This window comes from Lithobates pipiens, unplaced genomic scaffold, assembly GCF_037356315.1.
Source record: "Lithobates pipiens isolate NorthernLeopardFrog02 unplaced genomic scaffold, aLitPip1_a1.2 Scaffold_16, whole genome shotgun sequence".
NCBI lineage: Eukaryota > Metazoa > Chordata > Amphibia > Anura > Ranidae > Lithobates > Lithobates pipiens.
The window spans coordinates 572,320,192-572,340,619 of NW_027507748.1; the positions used below are offsets into that span (position 1 = coordinate 572,320,192).

Sequence of the window (20,428 nt, forward strand, 5' to 3'; positions counted from 1 at the left end):
TCTGTTTAATTTCCCTAATAGTCCGCTCTGTCTAGGGGCCTTATAGTAATATTCTGATTGAGGTATTCCAAGAAAATACTGATCTGTGGCCACTGGATGAAGTTGACAATCTTAAGATGGATGGATACACACTATATAACTTTTGTTTGATTTCCTTTAGATTTGCCTTCAACTATGTCATGCAAGGGCCTGCCTGATTGCATACAAGTTGAAAGTGTTTAGGTTTGACCTAATATTATATGGTTTTGGTACATTTTAAAGGGTAAAAATCTGAAGAAAATTGTATAGTGTGTATCCAGTTATAGATTATAAGCATATTCAACACAACTAGCTAATTATTCGTGACACCTATGTAAATGCTTCAGACATTCACACAGCATAATTTTGTTTGTTTTTGTTTTGCAGGTATGTAGATCAGAAAAGACCTGCTGCAGTGAATGTTTGGTGAATATCAGATTCACAATTTATAAATATGCCCTAATGTAGGAGCTGTTTACGGCCACCTAGGGTAAAGGTATATACAAATTATTGTAAACATTTTTTTTTTTTTGTTGTGCAGTGGAGCCACAAATTCAGTTGCTGCAAAGCCAAATCACACTTTTGGTTCAGCTTTTGAGAAGTCCTTTCCTATTAAGAATGCTACATGTTCAACCCCATGGAGTGAAGCTAGTCGGCGGAGCCCAAAGAAGATGCAAAGACGACCGTTTAGTACAGTAGAAGAAGTAAGTTGGGCTTTAGAATCTTCTAGGCTTGTGTGCATGACAGCATCTGTTTTGTGTAATCCTGTCTTTGACTGTGGGTCATTTAATTCTTGTTTGAAAACTATTTTATTTTTTATTTAAATGTCTTTATCGTACATCAGGTGACTGAGCCTCTTCCATGATTGAACCCTGGAAACCATTTTAGGTGATGATTATGTCCTGTGCAGTCTTCTGCATAAATAAAGTAGCTTTTCAAAGGTTTCACCTGGGATTAGAAGACTAGCCGTATCTGTATTTCTCTTATATTCACCGACTGACACAGCTCCTCTCTTGGCCATTGGGTTGTTACGCCACCTTTAGGAGAAGACTAGGCATAACATGTTATGAAAAACACAGAACTTTTAGTTCCGCCCAAGGATCGGTCCCTTAGGTAACAACCCCCCCAGCCTGCCATGCAGCCACCAGAGGTGGTCGGTGAGCTTTAATGCTCCGGGGCACACACATGACTGGGCTACTGATGTCTGCGTCAGTGTGCCGTGGCCAGCAGCCACCCCGTACTGATCGGAGAGTGGGGTCTGTGATGGAACGTCTCCCAGCTCTGCAGGACTGGTAAGTACAGCTCTCCCTGCCTCGGTGGGGCTGAGCAGCTGGTCATTCCCTGGGAGGTCTATTCGGTGGTCCCTCACCGCCCTCTCTTCATCTTCCCTCCCCCCTCCCATGTGGGGGATGCTGCATGTGGCTGCTGAGCGGTGTGTGTGTGTCATGTACAGAGGCTCTCCGGGGAGGCTCTCACCGGGGGGGGGGGGGCTGCGCTGGCTGTGCCCTGATGTGTGTTTTTTTCTCTCCCTGGGGGTGTCTATGATCCCTGCAGCGATGTTCACTGCCATTTTCTGTCACTGTTCATGGTATTTCAGTGTTCAGCGGCCATCTTAGGTGAGGGCAAGGAGCAGCATGCTCTCTTGTAGCTTGGCGGCCGTTTTCCCTGGGGTTTTGTCCTTTGTACTGGACGCTCGTGGCCATTTTCTTGAAGCCTGAGCAAGTTTTTTGGTCAGTTTCTAGGAGCAGCATGCTTTCCTGTAGTCTGGCAGCCATTTTACCTGTGTTTTATATCCTTATACTGGACGCTTCTTTGAGCCTGAACACGTTGAAGATCGGTTTCAGCGCCATAAGTAGCAGCTCTGGATGACAGTGTGACCTCCTATGCACCTGGGAGCTTAGAAGGAACACAGGCACTACTAGCTGGACAGCACAGAACCAGTCAGGGTGGTGAGTCCTGTGGGAAAGAGCCCCTCAGCCAGCAGCAGTTAGGAGGTTGGGACCATCATTGTCCTAAGTCCCCATCAGATGGCAGACAGGGTAGGGTCAGCATGCCTTCATAAACTGGTGTTTCTTCCCCCAAAATCCAGGTAATTGCAACCGTTTCGCTTGCAGAATGTGCAGTGCCCCTGGAAGCTTTGTTGGCGGTCCTCAATTCGTTCGTTGCCGAGATGGAGGCGGTGCATGGACGCAAATGTGCCAAAAAGCGGCCCCTGTCCCCCCTCGTCCTCTGGGGAGAGCTCTGACACAGACTCGGGCCCTGCTGAGGCTGGTGACCCCTGCTCTGTCATTTCAGATGACGCTGACCAGGACCGTTCGGAAAGTGAGGAGTCGTCCCCATCCACGCGAGACAAAGCGCTTGTTGGAGCACTTATCACAGCTGTGCGTGATACGCTGAAGATTCAGGAGCCAGCAGATCCTTCTGCTGATGTAGCGGCCCCTTTTGGGTCCCGTAAGCCAGCCCGTTCACCTAAGGTGTTCCCGTATCTGACTTATTTTGATAAGTTCATTTACAAGGAATGGGGTCGACCGCAACTGACCTTTTCTATCCCCAGATACATGGCGGTGCATTACCCCTTTTGAGGAGAGCCTTCTCAAAAAATGGTCGGCTCCTCCGGTCGTGGACCCCCCAGTATCCAGGTTAAACAAAGTAACCACGATCCCGGTAGAGGGGACTCCTGCATTTAAGGACCCCACGGACAGTAAGGCCGAGGCAGTGGCTCGTTCCTTGTTTACGGTTATGGGGTCAACCATGTGACCAGTACTGACATCTGCACTTGTGTCGCACTACCAGTTTGTGGCTCCCTCCCTTTTGGATTGGCACCAGCCCCCCCGAGTCTTTACCAAGGTATTGGCTCCTGTTTTGGCCTTGCTACGGCAACGCTGGAACGCGATCGTGGGATACCTAGATGATCTCCTCCTTACAGTATCTTCCGCCTCAGAGTTAGAGGAGGATGTGGCGATCACCATGCAGACCCTGCAGGAATTTGGGTGGCTGTTGAACCTAAAAAAGTCAGTGATTGTACCAACCCAGCGTTTGGAGTACCTAGGCTTCCTGCTGGACTCCATGGAAGCGAGAGTGTTGATGAACCACAAGTGGTTGTTGCTATGCTTCTGCATGCGAGTCCTGGGACTCATGGTGGCCTCCTTCGAGGCAATACCATATGTGCAGTTCCACACCAGAGTCCTGCAGAAGGAGATTTTGACAAAATGGGACATATCTCCAGTGTCCCTGGATTGACAGATTCAGGTGAGCCAGTTAGTCAGGGATTCCCTGATCTGGTGGCTGAGGTCCCAGGTACTTCTGTCTGGGAAGTAGTTCCTACCTCTGAAATGGACGGTGATCACAATGGATGCCAGTCTATCCAGCTGGGGTGGAATAATGGGAGTTCAGTTGACCCAGGGCCTCTGGTCGGCAGAGGAATCCAAGTTGCCGATCAATCTGCTCGAACTGAGAGCGATCAGACTATGCCTCTCCACATGGTCGATGAGACTTCGAGGGCGTCCGATCAGGATCCAGTCAGACAACGCCACAGCAGTGGCATACGTCAGTCGCCAAGGAGAAACGAGATGCTCGGCCGCCACACTTGAGGTCGCTCACATCCTTCAGTGGGCCGAGCGACATGTACTGGCCCTGTCGGCCATTTACATCCCCCTGAGTGGAGAACTGGCAGGCGGACTGAGTCACCAGATGCTGGACCCAGGAGAATGGGCGTTGCATCCGGAGGTGTTCAGGCTACTGTGCTTCCCGTCTCAATCGGAAGGTGCAGAGATTCGTGTGCAGGACAAGAGATCCTTGTGCAGACACGTCAGACGCACTGGTGGCTCCGTGGGATCAGTACCAGCTGATCTATGCCTTTCCTCCGCTGAAACTGTTACCACCTCTGCTCCGCAGAGTGGAGGCCGAGGGGATTCCAGTAATTCTGATTGCCCCAGATTGGCCCCAGCGTCTCTAATACGCAGACCTAGTGCACCTGGTGGCAGACGCCCTATTGGTGACTGCCGTTACAAGAGAAGACCTTCTGTCTCAAGGTCCTATTCTCCATCCTGCTTTACCATCACTGGTTTTAACGGCATGGCTATTGAGAGCCAAGTGTTGAGGAACCGGGGTCTTTCGGACTCCGTGATTCCAACTATGCCGAGAGCACGGAAAGCTGCTTCTCGGAAGAGATATCATCGTACCTGGAAGGCCTATATCTCCATGTGTGAGGAGAAAGGATGGCATCCGCGCTCTTTTTCTATATCCAGGATCCTGCTGTTTTTTCAGCAAGGAGTAGACCAGAAATTGTCTTTGAGCATCATTTAAAGGACAAATTTCAGCTTTGGCTGTCCTTTTTCAGCAACCCCTGGCGTCTCGCTCTCTAGTGAGCACTTTTGTCCAATGGGTGTGTCATGTAGTTCTTCCGGTGCGTCCACCGTTACCCCAGTGGGATCTGAATCTGGTGTTGTTGGCTCTGCAAAAATCGCCATTTGAAAATATCAGGGAGATCCCTCTGTTGACTTTCCCAGAAAGTGGTCTTTCTAGCGGCCATCACATCGGCCAGGAGGGTTTCGGAACTGGCGGCCTTGTCCTGCAAGTCGCCCTATCTGGTTATCTACAAGGATAAGGCGGTGTTGCGGAACGTGGTCTCTGCGTTTCACATCAATGAAGACATTGTGTTACCATCTCTGCGTCCTAAGCCGACACATCCTAAAGAGGTGGCCCTCCATTCCCTGGACATGGTTCAGGCTCTGAGGGTGTATTTGTCTTCCACGGCTCCCTTCCAGAAGTCACTGTTTCGGTGGCTGGTCCAAAGAAAGGCATGGCGGTCTCGTCAGCCACTATTTCCAGGTGGATCAGACAGATTGTAGTACAAGCCTACGCCTTGAAGGGGCAGGTGCCCCCCTTTCCGGTCACGGCCCACTCCACGAGGGCAGTCGGAACGTCTTGGGCCTTCCGACATCAAGCGTCTGTTGCTCAAGTGTGTATAGCGGCAACCTGATCGTCAGTTCACACTTTCACAAAATTCTACAAGGTAGATGTCAGTGCATCGGCTGATGCCTGTTTTGGCCGTATAGTTGCAATTTGCATATACAATTTTTCCTTTTTCTTTATTTTTTATTTTATTTTTTTGGGGTAAAAACACAGTACTTTTTAAGTTAATGCACTGTTGCATTTGTTACAGCAGTTTTGGTGCAGTTTGAGGGTAGTGTCTCTCTGTTGAGGAGCACCCTGTGTTTGTGGTTGTTTTTGTGGGTAAAGTTTATACTAGTTCCCACTTGCCATGGATGAAGTTTTTAAGCTGTTTTCCCACCCCTCGTTCTGGCACTGCTTGGGGATGGCTAAGAGAGGAGCTGTGTCAGTCGGTGAATATAAGAAAAAATTGGATTTTTTGTACTGACCGTAAAATCCTTTTCTCTGTAATTCACCGACTAACATAGCACCCGCCCCTCCTATTTTTCTTTACGTTATACTGCTTGTTGACGTACTGAGGCTGCATGGCAGGCTGGGGGAGCTAAAAGTTCTGTTTTTTGGGTTTTTTTTCATAACGTGATATGCCTAGTCTTCTTCTCCTAAAGGTGGCATAACAACCCAATGGCTAAGAGAGGAGCTGTGTCAGTCTGTGAATTGCAGAGAAAAGGATTTTACTGGGAGTACAAAAAATCTTTTTTTTTTTTTTTTTTTTTTCCTGTATCTGTTTTCTGCGTGATGATTGGATCTTCTAGGGGTTCTGTGGCAGACTGCCACTAGAGTAGGCCCTGCTGGTACCCTTCTCTGGTGATTTAGTGAGACTACAGGTCGCATTAGTAGTAGTGGCACTTTGTGGGGCTACATGTAATGGCAGACATGATTACTGGTGGTACTACAGGTCGCTGCTGAGCACTTTTTGTGGGACTACAGGTTGCAGCAATACTTACCTTGTGGGACTATAGATTGTTGCAAATATTAAAGGACCACACAACCTTTCCTTATGGGGGCACTGGCAGTTTTTAGAAGGAAATCTTTTGGGGTAACCGGTCCTATGGTGCTTATTGGCCCAGTGCCCTCTCGGCTGACCGCTGTTCCCAGCAAAGGTCCTTGTAAACGTGACAGCAAAGAGGAGTTGGATGTTGGGGGGGGGGGGGAGGGTTCTCAAATGCCTTCTGAAGGTAGGTAGGAACCTGGATGCGTTCTCCCATGCAATGTACCCTCTTTGGGTCAGTATGATTTATGTGGCTCAGACTTCCTTCACCTATCTTGTTTGTGACCAGGGAGAAATTCTCATCTATCACTGGGGTCACAGCAGCAGCTTTCTGTAAATTTGCCAACTTGGACTGCTTTTGGTCACAAGAGGAACCAATAGAAGATGAGAATGTTCAGTAGAAGGAAACAAGAATTCTCACCTGAGTAATATTTTCATGAAGAACCCCAGGATCCTGGTTTATCTGTTACAAAAGGCCATGAGATTTCTCATAGAATTTGTCTGGACTAATATGAAGTTACCATTTCCCTGGTCTTCTACCCCAAACATTACACAATTTGGATTGTAGCAGCTGTCACAACATCCCCAATCCTTTCCTGTACATCCTTATTGAATGGATGCTTGTATGTGGACTGGGCTTAGCCTGAGGTGGTGTTCATTCCACCAAGAGAATTTGCTTAGCAATACCACACGAAGAGTGAGCTCATGGAGTATGATTTTGGTGGATTTCAGTTTCTCATCTCAATAAGACCCTCATGTGTCCTGATATTTCAAGATGCCTTAGACTTATGTCTGGAGGGCTTGTTTAAACCCTCATTGTGGCTATAGGCTTGTGCCAAAGCTTTAAGGTCTGGGCTTGCATGATAAGAGGGATCCTACTAAATCCAGAGGATTTTCTGTGTGCCTTTAACTTCTCAGTGGATGCCTAGGACTCCATACAGCAGTTTAGTTGTCCAGTGGTCTTGTCTGTACACATGCACAGGATCTTTTGTCTGAAGTGTTTTTCAATGGGAATACCCTAAAAGAGGCATGTGGAATGCTTACCTAAGGGAAACATTTACTCTTTTGCATTGGATGATTACATCCAGAAAGTAAATATGGGCAAGAGTACCCTGTAAAAAGGCCAAGCTTGCGGTGCAAAACCTGCTGCTCCTTTATTATTTTTATTTTTTTCTGCTTCAAAAAAAGCATTCCTTTTGCCATTCTCAAGCCAAGGTCTCAGCTCTATAAGAAAACATGAACTCCAAAGCTCACTAAACCAGGTAACAAGCCCTCTTGATAATGAAAGGACGCCTTCACTCATCTGGACAGCACATTTCCAGACCTAGGTGACGATTGTGAAGGAGGGGGTTTGCAATATAGTGGATCGAGGCTGCAAGCTGTAATTTCAGAGCTTTGCCCCTTTTTATGCTTTCCAAGATTTCTTTGAATCCATAAAAAAGATTTGCTCTTTTGCAAGCTCTCGATCATCTTCTATCTTAAGGATTTATTACGTTTCCAAAGGATGAGAGATTTCAGTTTCCACTCAAACATTTCATAGTATCAAAACCCAACAGCTATTTTCGTCCCTTATTGGATCACGAAAGACTCAAAGTTTCTACAAGTGCAGAATTTCTAGATGGTATTGGTGCGGACAGTAGTGGCCTGTCTCTCTCCAGAAGGCAAATTTCCTGGCATCAGTGGATATCAAAGATGCTTACCTGCACATTACATCCTGTTCTAGGATACCTGACCAATTTACTTCTAAGGGAGCAAATCACTTCGGCTGGAGACTAATTTGACTCACACAGTGCACACTCTGGAAAGGTTCAGGTGGGTTCTGAATTTAGAGATGTTGTCAGCCTTCGTGCGCCAACGAGGCACCCGAGAAGAGGTGGGTCTGGGCTGCTGTGTGCAAAACCACTGCACAGAGCAGCTAAGTATAACCAGTTAGTTTCCCTTTTCATTTTCAGTGGGGAATAGAAAAATTATGTGGTGCATCATTTGATGTTGGACACCTCTAACCATTCATGCTAGGGGTTCACTGAGGGTGTAATCATACTTTTTGTGGCATTCATTTGATTTTTAGGTTGGTGAATCTATTCAATAATACCACATGAGTAAACTAAAGCAAATGACAATGAACAAGTTGGCACTTTTCAAGTGTGTAATATCGGGATACTGTTCTGTTATCCATTTTGCTGTTGATCACTGCCCTCCACTTTTGACTTGGGTGCCTGGGCCATTTTTGCCATCTCACTATATTATGTTTCAGTATTTTTTTACTTATAACTTTAAAAATCTGTTACAGTGGCAAAAAAAAGTATTCATACCTGTTGAACTTTTTCCACATTTTCTCACGTTATAACCAACCATGTAAATGGATTTTATGATAGACCAACACAAAGTGGCACTTAATAGTGAACTGGAAGGAAAATTATAGATGGTTTCCAAAATGTTTTGTACACACACAATTATGTGCCACACTGTTGGTCTATGATATAAAATACAGTTACGCTTTTGGTTGTAACATGACAAAATGTTGAAAATTTCAAGGGTATGAATACTTTTTCAAAGCACTGTAAATACTCCTCAAACATACATTGGCTTCACATCCATACATGCCTGATCTGCAGTGTGTTGCTGTGCCAATCGGTTGCAATGAGGTATATACAAATACGAAGTGCTCTGTGAATGCATAAGAGGAGTGGCGGGCAAACGTGAGGAAGATCGTTGTGTAATCCCAGCAGTTTTTAAATACAAATGTTTCCTAAATTGAAGGCACAACATGTTACTTTACATGTTTCCTTTGCCCTCTACTCACTAACATTGAACCCAGAAACTTTCAGTACTGAGCACTTCCATATTCATTCAGAAACTGAAGGGATTGGTAAACCTGTTTCTTCCCACCTGTCGTCTTAAACAGAAAAGCTAAAAAGCCTGAATGGACAAATTAATTTGTCGCAGAGGACCAGGTTGCCCCTTGTTTGGTTGTCTTCCCATCTTTCAGAAAATCCTCAATCATTTTAAATCCATAATAACAGAAATCTCCCAAATGGCCTAAAATTTTTTTTTTTTTTTTTTACATACCCTGGAATGTTTGGCCTTGATACAGACACAGAAGGTGTAACACGCAGGTTAAAATGGCAGTTAAAGGTTACCTGTTTTTTTTTTTTTTATTAGTTTTTTCTTTGTATCCTGAGCAATTATTGCGTCAGTTGTGGCTGCAATCTTGAATGAATGAAATACTTGTATAGCGCACAATGCGAACTGAATCGCCTCTAGGCGCTGTGGCGAGCTTTGATCTGCTAAAAGAGCAAGGTCTTGAGTTTTTTCCTAAAAGCCAGGTGATTTTCTTCCAGGCGGATGTTGATTGGTAGAGCATTCCATAGCCGAGGCCCTTGGACAGCGAATCTCCGATCCCCCTTGGATTTATACCGGGCTTTGGGCACGAGGAGGAGGAGGTTTTTGTTGGCTGATCGAAGACTGCGGTTTGGTGTGTAATTTATTTTCTCCATTAGGTATTGCGGAGCTTCTCTATGCACGCATTTGTGGGTGAGGCAAAGGGTCTTGAACGTGATCCGATTTTTGACGTTTAGCCAATGTAAGCTCCTCAGCAAAGGAGAGATGGATTCCCAGGTTTTTTTTCCTGTTATCAGCCTTGCCGCCGTGTTTTGGATCAGTTGTAATCGCGCAAGTTGATATTGTGGTAATCCTATGTAAAGCGAGTTTGCATAGTCCAGTCGTGAATTAATGATTGTTCCAACTACCACTGCTTTGTCATTCTTTGGGATAAAAGGGATGAGTCTGCGAAGCATGCGCAGCAAATGGTGAGATCCACTGACTACAGATCCTATTTGCGCATCCATTGACATTTGTGCGTCTAAAATAACCCTGAGACTCTTGGCTTTGTTCTTTGGGGAGATAGTCTGCCCAAAGACGGTTGGTGGAGACCAGGAGGTTTTGGTTGCGGGCTTATGATTTGGGTGTAAAATAAGAAGCTCTGTCTTTGATTCGTTCAGCTGGAGGGAGTTAGTGGTCATCCAGTCCTCTATTGATTTGAGGCAGTTTTCAAGTTGTTGTTGGTGATCTTTTTTTCCATTGATCCGGAAATAAAGTTGCGTGTCGTCAGCGTAAGAGTGGAAGCAGAGATCTGAGCATCTGATGATTTGGACAAGTGGGCGAATGTTAATGTTGAAGAGAACGGGTGATAAAGGAGAGCCTTGAGGGACTCCGCAGGTGACTGCCCGAGTTTCGGAGAGGAATTTTCCTAGTTTCACTGTCTGTGACCAATTTCCTAGGAAGGACGCGAACCATTGGAGATCTATGTCTTGGACTCCGGCTACTTCTGTGAGGCGGACGAGTAGAGTATTGTGATCTACTCTATCAAACGCTGCACTTAGGTCTAGCAGTACGAGGAGAGACGGCTCTCCGTCATCTGCTGCTTCGAGGGCGTCGTCCCAGATCTTGAGGAGAGCTGTTTCTGTTCCATGACCCGGGCGGAAGCCTGATTGCAGCGGGTCCAGGAGTTTGTGAGTATCCAGGTGAAGTTGTAGCTGATGTACTACAGCTTTCTCCATGATCTTAGAAATGGTGTTGAGGCTTGTAATTGGCCTACGGTTGTTTGGATCCTGAGGGTCCAGGTTTGGTTTCTTGAGTAGAGGTTTGACGATGCCTTGTTTGAGGATGCTGGGAACAATCCTTTCGTGGAATGATCGGTTTATGAGGTGGGTTATGGTTGGAGCCACGATGTCGGAGCATTCTTTCAGTAGTTTTGTGGGGATGATGTCAATAGGTGAGGTACTGTCACGCAGTTTATTAATGATGTTTTTTGCGGTGTCTACGGTAATTGGGGATAGTGAAAATTTTGGCGGTTGCGGTATGTTGGTGCAGACATCCTCTTTATGTATTTGCTGGCTGAGGTTGGATGTTTTCTTCTGACAAATTGTTTCCCTGATGGTTTTGACTTTATCGATGAAAAAATCCGACAGTTTGTCACAGTAATCCTGGGATTCGCTTTCTGGGGGTTCTAGGCACACCGGATTCATTGATTGATTAACCAGTTTAAACGGTTCCCGTTGTTGGTTTGCAGCCGTTTGAGATTGTATATGAGAAGTGGTCTTTTTTGGCTTTGAAGATTGCTTTCCGATAATTCTCTGTGAGACCTTTGTAGTTAAAGTGGTTTTCCTCTGTGGTATTTCTTCTCCATGTTCTTTCCGCTCTTCTGCGTTCTTGCTTTAGTACGGCGAGGGAGCTATTAAACCATCCAGAGTTTTTCTTCCTGATGAGAGCCCTGCGTTTTGGTGCTACCGAGTCTGCTGATTGCAGCAATGCCCTGTTCAGGGAGTTGAGTGTTTCCTCCGTAGAGTGGTTTAAGGTTATTGTAGTTATCTTGTTGGACAGAGTGGATTTGAAGGATTCGGAGTACAGTTTTTTTTTTTATGCGATCTGGTCCAGTGTGTTGTTACAGGTTTCCGTTTTTCGTTGGTGATGTTGGTAGCTATTTTGAATTTGATGACGTGGTGATCCGTCCATGGCAGAGTTATGTTGTCGAGTATGTTGATGTCAATGTTCTGTTTGAAAATGAGGTCCAGGGTGTGTCCTGACCCATGCGTGGTAGTCTTTATCAGTTGCTGGAGACCCAGTTCTTCTAGTTGATTGATGCAGGCAGTCGCAATGGGGTCTTTAGGCCTTTATCTTTCTTGGTCTACCTGACCTTGACTTGGTATTAAAGCAGCCCCTAATTTTCCATTTCTTAATAAGTGATTAAACGGTACTGACTGGAATATTCAAGGCTTTGGATATCTTTTTATATCCTTTTGCATCTTTGTAAAGTTTCATTACCTTGTTACGCAGGTCTGTTTCCTTCTAGCTCCTCATGGCTCAGTGTCTAGCCTGCTTAGTGCACCCCTATGAGAGCTATTTATACATAGACACTAATTGTGATATTAAAAAGCCACAAATGTGGGAAATTGACCTTTTTAACCACTTGCTTACTGGGCACTTAAACCCCCCTCCTGCCCAGACCAATTTTCAGCTTTCAGCGCTGATGCACTTTGAATGACAATTGCGCGGGCATACAACACTGTACCCAAATGACATTTTTATCATTTTTTTTCCCACAAATGGAGCTTTCTTTTGGTGGTATTTACAGCTGGGAGTTTTATTTTTTGCTAAACAAACAAAAAAAGATGCAAAAAAAAAAAATCATGTTTAATAGTTTGTTATAAAATTTTGCAAACAGGTCATTTTTCTCCTTCATTGAAGTGCACTGATGAGGCGGCACTGATAGGCTGCACTGGTGGGCACAGATAAGATGGCACGGATGGGTGGCACTAAGGGGCACTGATAGGTACCACTGATAGGTGGCACTGATAGATGGGACTGATGGGCTCTGATAGGTGGCACTGATGGGCACGGATATGTGGCACTGGGGTGCAGCACCTTTGTTGAGGCAGATTGTGGGCACTGCTGGGTGGCACTGACGGGGGGGGAACTTATTTTTAATTGAGGGGGCAGGTGGGCACTGGCAGGTGATCGGCTCTTTTTTTTTTTTTTCTCCTCGCGCTGTCAGCGCGAGGAGGAATAATAGCCGATTACCGGCTCCGTTGTATCACATGATCAGCTGTCATTGGCTGACAGCTGATCACGTGATAAGGGGTCGGGATCGACCCCTTGCTCGGATCCGTGATCAGGCGAGTCTTATAGACTCGGCGATCACAGAGCGCGCCGCGAGCGCCCCTCAGGGGGCGCACAGGACGACGTCAATAGACGTAGTCCCGGCAAAGGAAGTCCGCGCTGTAGCCGTCATTCGGCTATAGCGCTGGTCTCAAGCGGTTAATTGCCATTTTTAAATGCTCAGGAACCCTTTGCAGGTGTTATGGCTTAATTAGCTGATTAGAGTGGGTTACTTTGAGCCTTGAATATTGCACCTTTAAGGCCGGGTTCACACCGCTGCGATGCGGGAACGCCGCGAATCCGCAGCGTTTTCCCGCATCGCACACCTCCCGCCGGCAGTTCACACTGCCCTATGCGGACGGCTGGGAGTGTCAATGTTATGTTAATGACACCCCCAGATCCGTCCGCATATCGCAGTGCGATCTGCCGACTCGCACAGGAATCGGATCGCATGGTGTGAACCCCCATGCGATCCGATTCTGTTGCGGACCAAAAAAAGGGTCCCGTGCGAGTTTGCTGCGGGAGCGCTGCGAATTCAGCCATACTATCTGTATGGCTGAACTCGCATCGCTACGGAGATCGGATGTGATTTGCGGTGCGAATCACATCCGGATCTCCCCCCGCAGCAGTGTGAACCCAGCCTTAATCTAATTTTCTGAGATTGTGGATTTGGGGTTTTCATGAGCTGTAAGCCAAAATCATCACAATTATGACAAATCATGTCTTGAGCTATCTTGCTTTGCATGTAATGAGTCTATCTCATATTAGTTTCACCTTTTTAAGTTTAGTGAAATAAATGAACTTTTGCACGATATTCAAATTTTTCTAGTATCGCCTGTATACTCAATGCCGCCTTAGTTTCAATACTGTGTACAGTGTTTTGTTTTTTGCTTTTTCTCACTGCTACTTTGCACTCCCTTATCAAAATGTATCCTTCCTTCTGCTGACATTTAGCTAGGTGGGAAGTAAGCAAAACAGAAGAATGGTCCCCCAGATCCCAGTTTGTTAGGGTTTCAGATTTTGTATCTGGTTGTGTCTGTACTACAGATTTTCACTCGCTTCCTGTCCGATCCTTCCACACTCAATGGGTTCACCATGTGCTGTTTCTCACACTGCATAGCAATCGCACTGCGTTCATGTGATCTGCTGCGGGTGCCAATTAAAAGTTCACGTCACAAAACAAAGTGCGAACAAAAAAGAGAAAAAAAAAGCCGCCTGCCCCCTTTTTATGCGAATGCGGTGTGATTTGAGCTATTCAAACTGAATGGGCTTGAATCACACCACACAGAACTGCATGCGTTTTTCACAGGATTTCTGTGCAATTCCTATGCGTATCGCATACAGTGTGCAGTGTAAACCAGGGTGAATGCAGTGCTACTCAGGACTCTCTTCATTGAGGCAATGTTAAGTAGGCATACCACAATGTTGTATTTCTCTGCTGCCTCCTGGATTTAATTATGTTCACTAGTGTGGTTCTGCTCCCAATATGGGATGCTTTAGTGGAAACGCTGCGTTTTTAGATTCCACCCACTTATAGGCCTAAAATATGGTCCGTAGCACCACTCGTTTTAGGTGAACTGATTCAATTGTGTTGCTAAGCCACCTTGCTCTTATGAAAGTAAATTTATTTTTACAAAGTGTGTGTGTTTAACACTGCCTTTCTCTTTAACTCCTTCACAGACTGTACGGGAAGATGAAAAAGAACTCTATAGACAGTTACTGCAAGCGGTGACGGGAAGAAGTTTTTTCCCTACAAAGCCAGTGTCTTTTCGTTCTCCCCAAGTGTAAGTAACTGTGTGTGAGTATTTGCTTTGCTTGAATCTCTCAGTTGAAGTGACCGTGCTCCTATGGAAATGGTACTGAAGGGTATGTTTGTCTGCTATTACAGATCCCGGTATTTAAGTTCTAGCAGCGTTTCTGCTCCACCTGTTGCATCTAGTCTGAGCTCTTTGGAGCCTTCTGCTTTGGATGTGGAACCTTTATGCCAGCCATCCTTCAGTTCAACTTCATCAGATGAGTCATGCACATCCCTGTTAAATGATGCCACAAATTTTAAACCCATCTGTGAAAACCGAAACTTGAGCAGGCATCACCTACATAGTGAGCAGAGTCATCTCAGCCAAGAGCAGCATCAAGGTCAGAAAAATACTTTATTAACAGATCTATTTTAAAAAAGAATTTTGGTAAACCGGTGCAGTGCGTGTAAGGAGATGCTTCTCCCCTAGCTTAAAAATGACACCAAAGGTACCTTTTTTAGAAATTGCAATGTACAAACATATACATATAAATTCTTCTTGCAGTTGCCATTATTACTAAGGGCAGCTTAGTAAATTTCCATTTACTTTCTGGGACTCTGCGTCTGCTTTCCAGTACATGTGTCATGCACTCTCAAGATGCAGCTCTGAGTCCAGGATTACACCACTAACTGCCTAACTCAACCAGGAAGAGGAAATATAGTACTTTTTAAGTAAAGGCAAAATGGTTTTAATTTAACCACTTGAGTCCCGGAAGAATTTACCCCCTTCCTGACCAGAGCACTTTTTGCTATTCAGCACTGTGTCGCTTTAACTGACAATTGCACGGTCGTGCGACGTGGCTCCCAAACAAAATTCGTCCTCCCCCTTCCCACAAATAGGGCTTTCTTTTGGTGGTATTTGATCACCACTGCGGTTTTTATTTTTTGCGCTTCAAACAAAAACGCCCCAATTTTGAAAAAAAGCATTATTTTTTGCATTTTGCTATAATAAATATCCCCAAAAACATATAAATATTTTCCTCCGTTTTAGGCCGATGCGTATTCTTCTACATATTTTTTTTTTTTTTTTTGTGACTGCGACATTATGGCGACACATTCGACATTTTTGGGACCATTGTCATTTATACAGCAATCAGTGCTATACAAATGCACTGATTCCTGTGTAAATGACACTGGCAGTGAAGGTGTTGAACACTAGGGGGCAGTGTAAGGGTTAAGTGTGTCCTGGGGGTGGCTACGTTTGTCACTAGGCAGAACGGGGAGATGCTTGTTTACATTAGCATTTCCCTGTTCTTCCTCTCCATGAGGTGATCGTGGGTATCCCTGCAGCGATCAAGTCTGTGGGACCCACGACCCACTGGTCGCCACTCTTAAATGGCCACGTACAGGTACATTAGTTTGCCCGTACAAGCCCTTCTGCTGACGTATATATCGGCTTGAGGCGGTCGGCAAGCTGTTAAAGGATAAGTTCACCTTTTGGTTACATGTTCCTCCCATTTTTACGGCGGAACATATAATGGGTTCCCAATGCTGCAGCTGCTACATGGGAGTGTTGTGGAAAAAAAACAAAACACATTTTTCGTAAATATTTTTTATGTCTTAATGTGACCACACTGAAGTAATACTAGAATGTAAAGTAGTGAGTGTACAGCTTGTATAACAGTGCAAATTTGCTGTCCCCTCAAAATAACTCGACACACAGCCATTAATGTCTAAACCACTGGCAACAAAAGGGAGTACACCCCTAAGTAAAAATGTCCAAATTGGGCCCAAAGTGTCAATATGTTGTGTGGCCACCATTATTTTCCAGCACTGCCTTGACTCTCTTGGGCATGGAGTTCACTGGAGTCCTCTTCCATGACAACATCAAAGAGCTGGTGGCTGTTGGAGATATTGTGCACCTCCACCTTCTGTTTGAGGATGCCCCACAGATGCTCAATAGGGTTTAGTTCTGGAGACATGTTTGGCCAGTCCATCACCTTTTGCCATCGACTTCTTTAGCAAGGCAGTGGTCATCTTTGAGGTGTGTTTGGGGTCGTTATCATGTTGGAATACTGCCCTGCGGCCTAGTCTCTGAAGGGAGGGGATCATGCTCCTGCTTCAGTATGTCACAGTACATGTTGGCATTCATGGTTCCATTTAATGAACACTATCGTGCCAGCAGCATTCATGCAGACCATGACACTCCCACCACCATGCTTGACTGTAGGCAAGACGCACTTGTCTTTGTCCTCACTTGGTTGCCGCCACACACTCTGATGCCATCTAAACCAAATACGTTTATCTTGGTCTCATCAGACCACAGGACATGGCTCCAGTAATCCATGCCCTTAGTTTTTGTCTTCAGCAAACTGTTTGCAGGCTTTCTTGTGCATTATCATTAGAAGAGTCTTCCTTCTGGGACGACAGACATGCAGACCAATTTAATGTGTGTGTGTGTGTGTGTGTGTGTATATGTGTGTATAACCGTGTGTGTGAAACCGTATGCAAGGTGTGGTGTGTGTGTTTTTTTTTTTTTTTTTTTTTTTTTGTGAAAGTGGTGATCGGTCCACTTTTTTTATGTAATGATCATGTAGTTACCCCCACCTAGAGGCCTATTTATAAAGAAACTGCAAACGATAATTGGTAGGTAACTGGAAAAATAAGAAACCCAGAATCTCCCTAAAGATACAAAAGGATAAGGACCAGGGAAGAGTAAGTGTGCCAGATTTAAAATAATATTATGAGGCCGTGATACGAACTAGGGTGGTAGAATGGACTAGACAGAATAGCAAAAAGGTGGGTGGGAATTGAACACTGTCAAACACAAATGAATGGCGATATCTCCAGCTCAGACATCTGTTCTTGGCCCTACCGGGCCCTCTGAGAGGTGGAGAATACCGCCATATATAGAAAAATGGGAAGGGGAAATAGGACCACGAAATGAGAAACAAGAGATAGGGAAAATAGTGAAACTGGCCCATGGCTCCTCAGCCAATATAAGAATAAAGGGAACAAACTACAAGTGTCTAGTGAGATGGTATAGAACACCAGACATGGTAACAAAATATCTAAGTGGGCAATCTGGTGAGTGTTGGAGGGTATGTGGACAGATAGATCCATGGCCCACCTGTGGTGGAACTGTCCAAAGATTAAAAAATATTGGGAGGAAATATTAAAATATATAGAAAAGATATAAAAGAATGTACTAAAAATTATAAAGGCCGGCCCAAATAGTACACTACTCCGCGCTCTTGGATGCCAATATGCAAACTTGGATACGGTATTTATGCGGTACCCCACTTGCGTAAAATACCCACTTTAAAGCTGCTGCTTTTAACAAACACAGAAATATAAAAATACATAAAAATTGCAACTTAAATAAAGTCCACTTTTCATATATAGCAGCGCATGCACACTTTTCTTAAAAAGTGAGTTAGTCCAAGTTCTGATCAGTGTCCAAAAAAGAAGGTGCTTGTTCTATCCGTTCTTATTGTGATTAAGGTGCAGCTTCCACCATGCAGTTCACCACTTGTGGAACACAAACGACCCCCTTTGGGGATGCACTCACCGAACACTTGAAATCAAAAAGCCTTTACACTGCCATTACAACATCCTTCTTTGGCCACTAGATGTCTTTGGTTTTCTCATATAAAAGAACAAAGATGTCCAAACATAGCGTGATACTGTTTGACACTATTTATTATATAAAAAACCCAACATATACATGCGTACCAAATAAAAAAAATGTTCAAGCATTAGAAAAGTACTGTGCCTTATCTCACTGGTTCAGTTGCGCTCGAGGAGAAACGAACGTTTTTTCTATGCACAGCAGAAGCTTCACTTCCGCCTTTCCTCAGCTCGCTGGAACGCAGGGATTGAGGCGCACTCGTCACTTCCGGTATGGTTACACCCTGACGCGTTTCGTCATTTCCGACTTCATCTGAGGGCGTAACCTACAATACCGGAAGTGTTCTTTTATCTACGTCCCGGACCAATCAATATCTGCCACCTCCTGAATTAATTTTTTACAAACTATTTATCGATGACTTGTTTCTGATTTGGGAGGGAAATGCAGAGCAATTAAATGTATTCATTAACAAATTGAATAATAATACCCGTAACATCAGTCTATCCTCGGAATGGAATAAGGAGGAGATAAATTTTTTAGACGTAACAGTTTATAGAAAAGATGATAAATTGGAAACTAAGGTATTTTTAAAAAATACTAATCAAAATAGTTATCTACCCATTTCTAGTGGCCACCACCCCCAGTGGCTACGGAACATCCCAAAAGGACAAATGACTCGTGTACGAAGAAACTGTTCAGAATTTGACAATTGCATCAAGCAAGCCAATATTTTTGCAAAAAGGTTTTCCTCAAAAGGATATAAACATCAGGAATTGCAGAAAGCAATCAAAGATGTGGGTAATATGCCTAGAGCACTATGTCTAAAAGACAAGAGAGGAAGAATCAAGCACAGATCGAGAAATGACTGTTGAAGTAAAACGTGATAGAGAATGGGGATTTATCTCCAACTTCCATTCACAATACAAAGATGTAGAAGATATCTTTAAACGTCATTGGCATGTTTTGTTATGTGCATAGCAAAAACGTTTGTTTCTCCTCGAGCGCAACTGAACCAGTGAGATAAGGCACAGTACTTTTCTAATGCTTGAACATTTTTTTTATTTGGTACGCATGTATATGTTGGGTTTTTTATATAATAAATAGTGTCAAACAGTATCACGCTGTTTGGACATCTTTGTTCTTTTATATGAGAAAACCGAAGACATCTAGTGGCCAAAGAAGGATGTTGTAATGGCAGTGTAAAGGCTTTTTGATTTCAAGTGTTCGGTGAGTGCATCCCCAAAGGGGGTCGTTTGTGTTCCACAATTGGTGAACTGCATGGTGGAAGCTGCACCTTAATCACAATAAGAACGGATAGAACAAGCACCTTCTTATTTGGACACTGATCAGAACTTTTGACTAACTCACTCACTTTTTAAGAAAAGTGTGCATGCGCTGCTATATATGAAAAGTGGACTTTTTTTATTTAAGTTGCAATTTTTATGTATTTTTATATAGAAAAGATAACGAATGTCCAGGTTCCAAAGAAAACATGGGTATGCCTGTTTCATGAGACAGAATTATCCGTAAGAGTATGGTAGATCGCTGATACCCCAACTATTAAATATAGCTAAAAGTATGACCCCAAAGAAATGGAATGAACTGGAAGAGCCCACGATAAAAGAATGGTTCGAGAAAATAGACACTATTTTTAGAATGGAATACTTTGAAAGGGAGGAAGAAGGGGATAGAGAACCCCAGAGAAAATGGGAAATATGGAACATTTAAATCAACAAAGACATATAGTGAGGTTTATGGGTTGTAGGGATATTTTTAAGGGGGGGGGGGAGGGGGGAAAAAAAAGAAAAAAAGGGGGGGGGGACTAGGGGGAGAAAGTAAAGTTTAAAAGCATAAAGAGTTGGAGCAATAGGAAATAGACAGGATCAAGATCAAGTGTGGACGAGTTAGGGCCTATGGAGTATAGATGAGGAATATTTTGATATTGCCCTACACATGTATGTTTGTTTTTTCTGTGGTTGTATAATCTTATAGATATGATACTGTCTCTTATTTTCACTCTATTTTATTTGTAATGATGAAAAATTGACTTAACCACTTTAGCCCCGGACCATTTTGCTGGTCAAAGTCCAGACCACTTTTTGCGATTCGGCACTGCGTCGCTTTAACTGACAATTGCGCGGTCATGCGAAGTGGCTCCCAAACAAAATTGACGTCCTTTTATTTTCCCACAAATAGAGCTTTATTTTGGTGGTATTTGATCACCCCTGCGGTTTTTATTTTTTGCGCTATAAACAAAAATATAGCGACAATTTTGAAAAAAACGCATTATTTTACCTTTCTGTTATATCAGTTTAGGCCGATACGTATTCTTTTACATATTTTTGGTTAAAAAAATCGCAATAAGCGACTATTGATCGGTTTGCGCAAAAGTTATAGCATTTACAAAATAGGGGATAGTTTTATGGCATTTTTATTAATATTTTTT

General features: G+C 44.2%; 1 protein-coding gene across 4 annotated transcripts in view; it reads left to right on the forward strand.

Moving 5' to 3' along the window:
* Window positions 1–20,428, forward strand: part of SENP1 (SUMO specific peptidase 1) — a 102,322-nt gene that overhangs the window by 39,918 nt on the left and 41,976 nt on the right. For 3 of the 4 annotated variants that reach the window (XM_077483732.1, XM_077483735.1, XM_077483734.1), the window contains 4 exons: window positions 406–444; window positions 560–722; window positions 14,297–14,400; window positions 14,505–14,752. In XM_077483732.1, the coding sequence (XP_077339858.1) occupies window positions 406–444; window positions 560–722; window positions 14,297–14,400; window positions 14,505–14,752 (554 nt within the window). The remainder of the gene's footprint in view (window positions 1–405; window positions 445–559; window positions 723–14,296; window positions 14,401–14,504; window positions 14,753–20,428) is intronic. The other variant, XM_077483733.1, reaches the window with a different exon arrangement.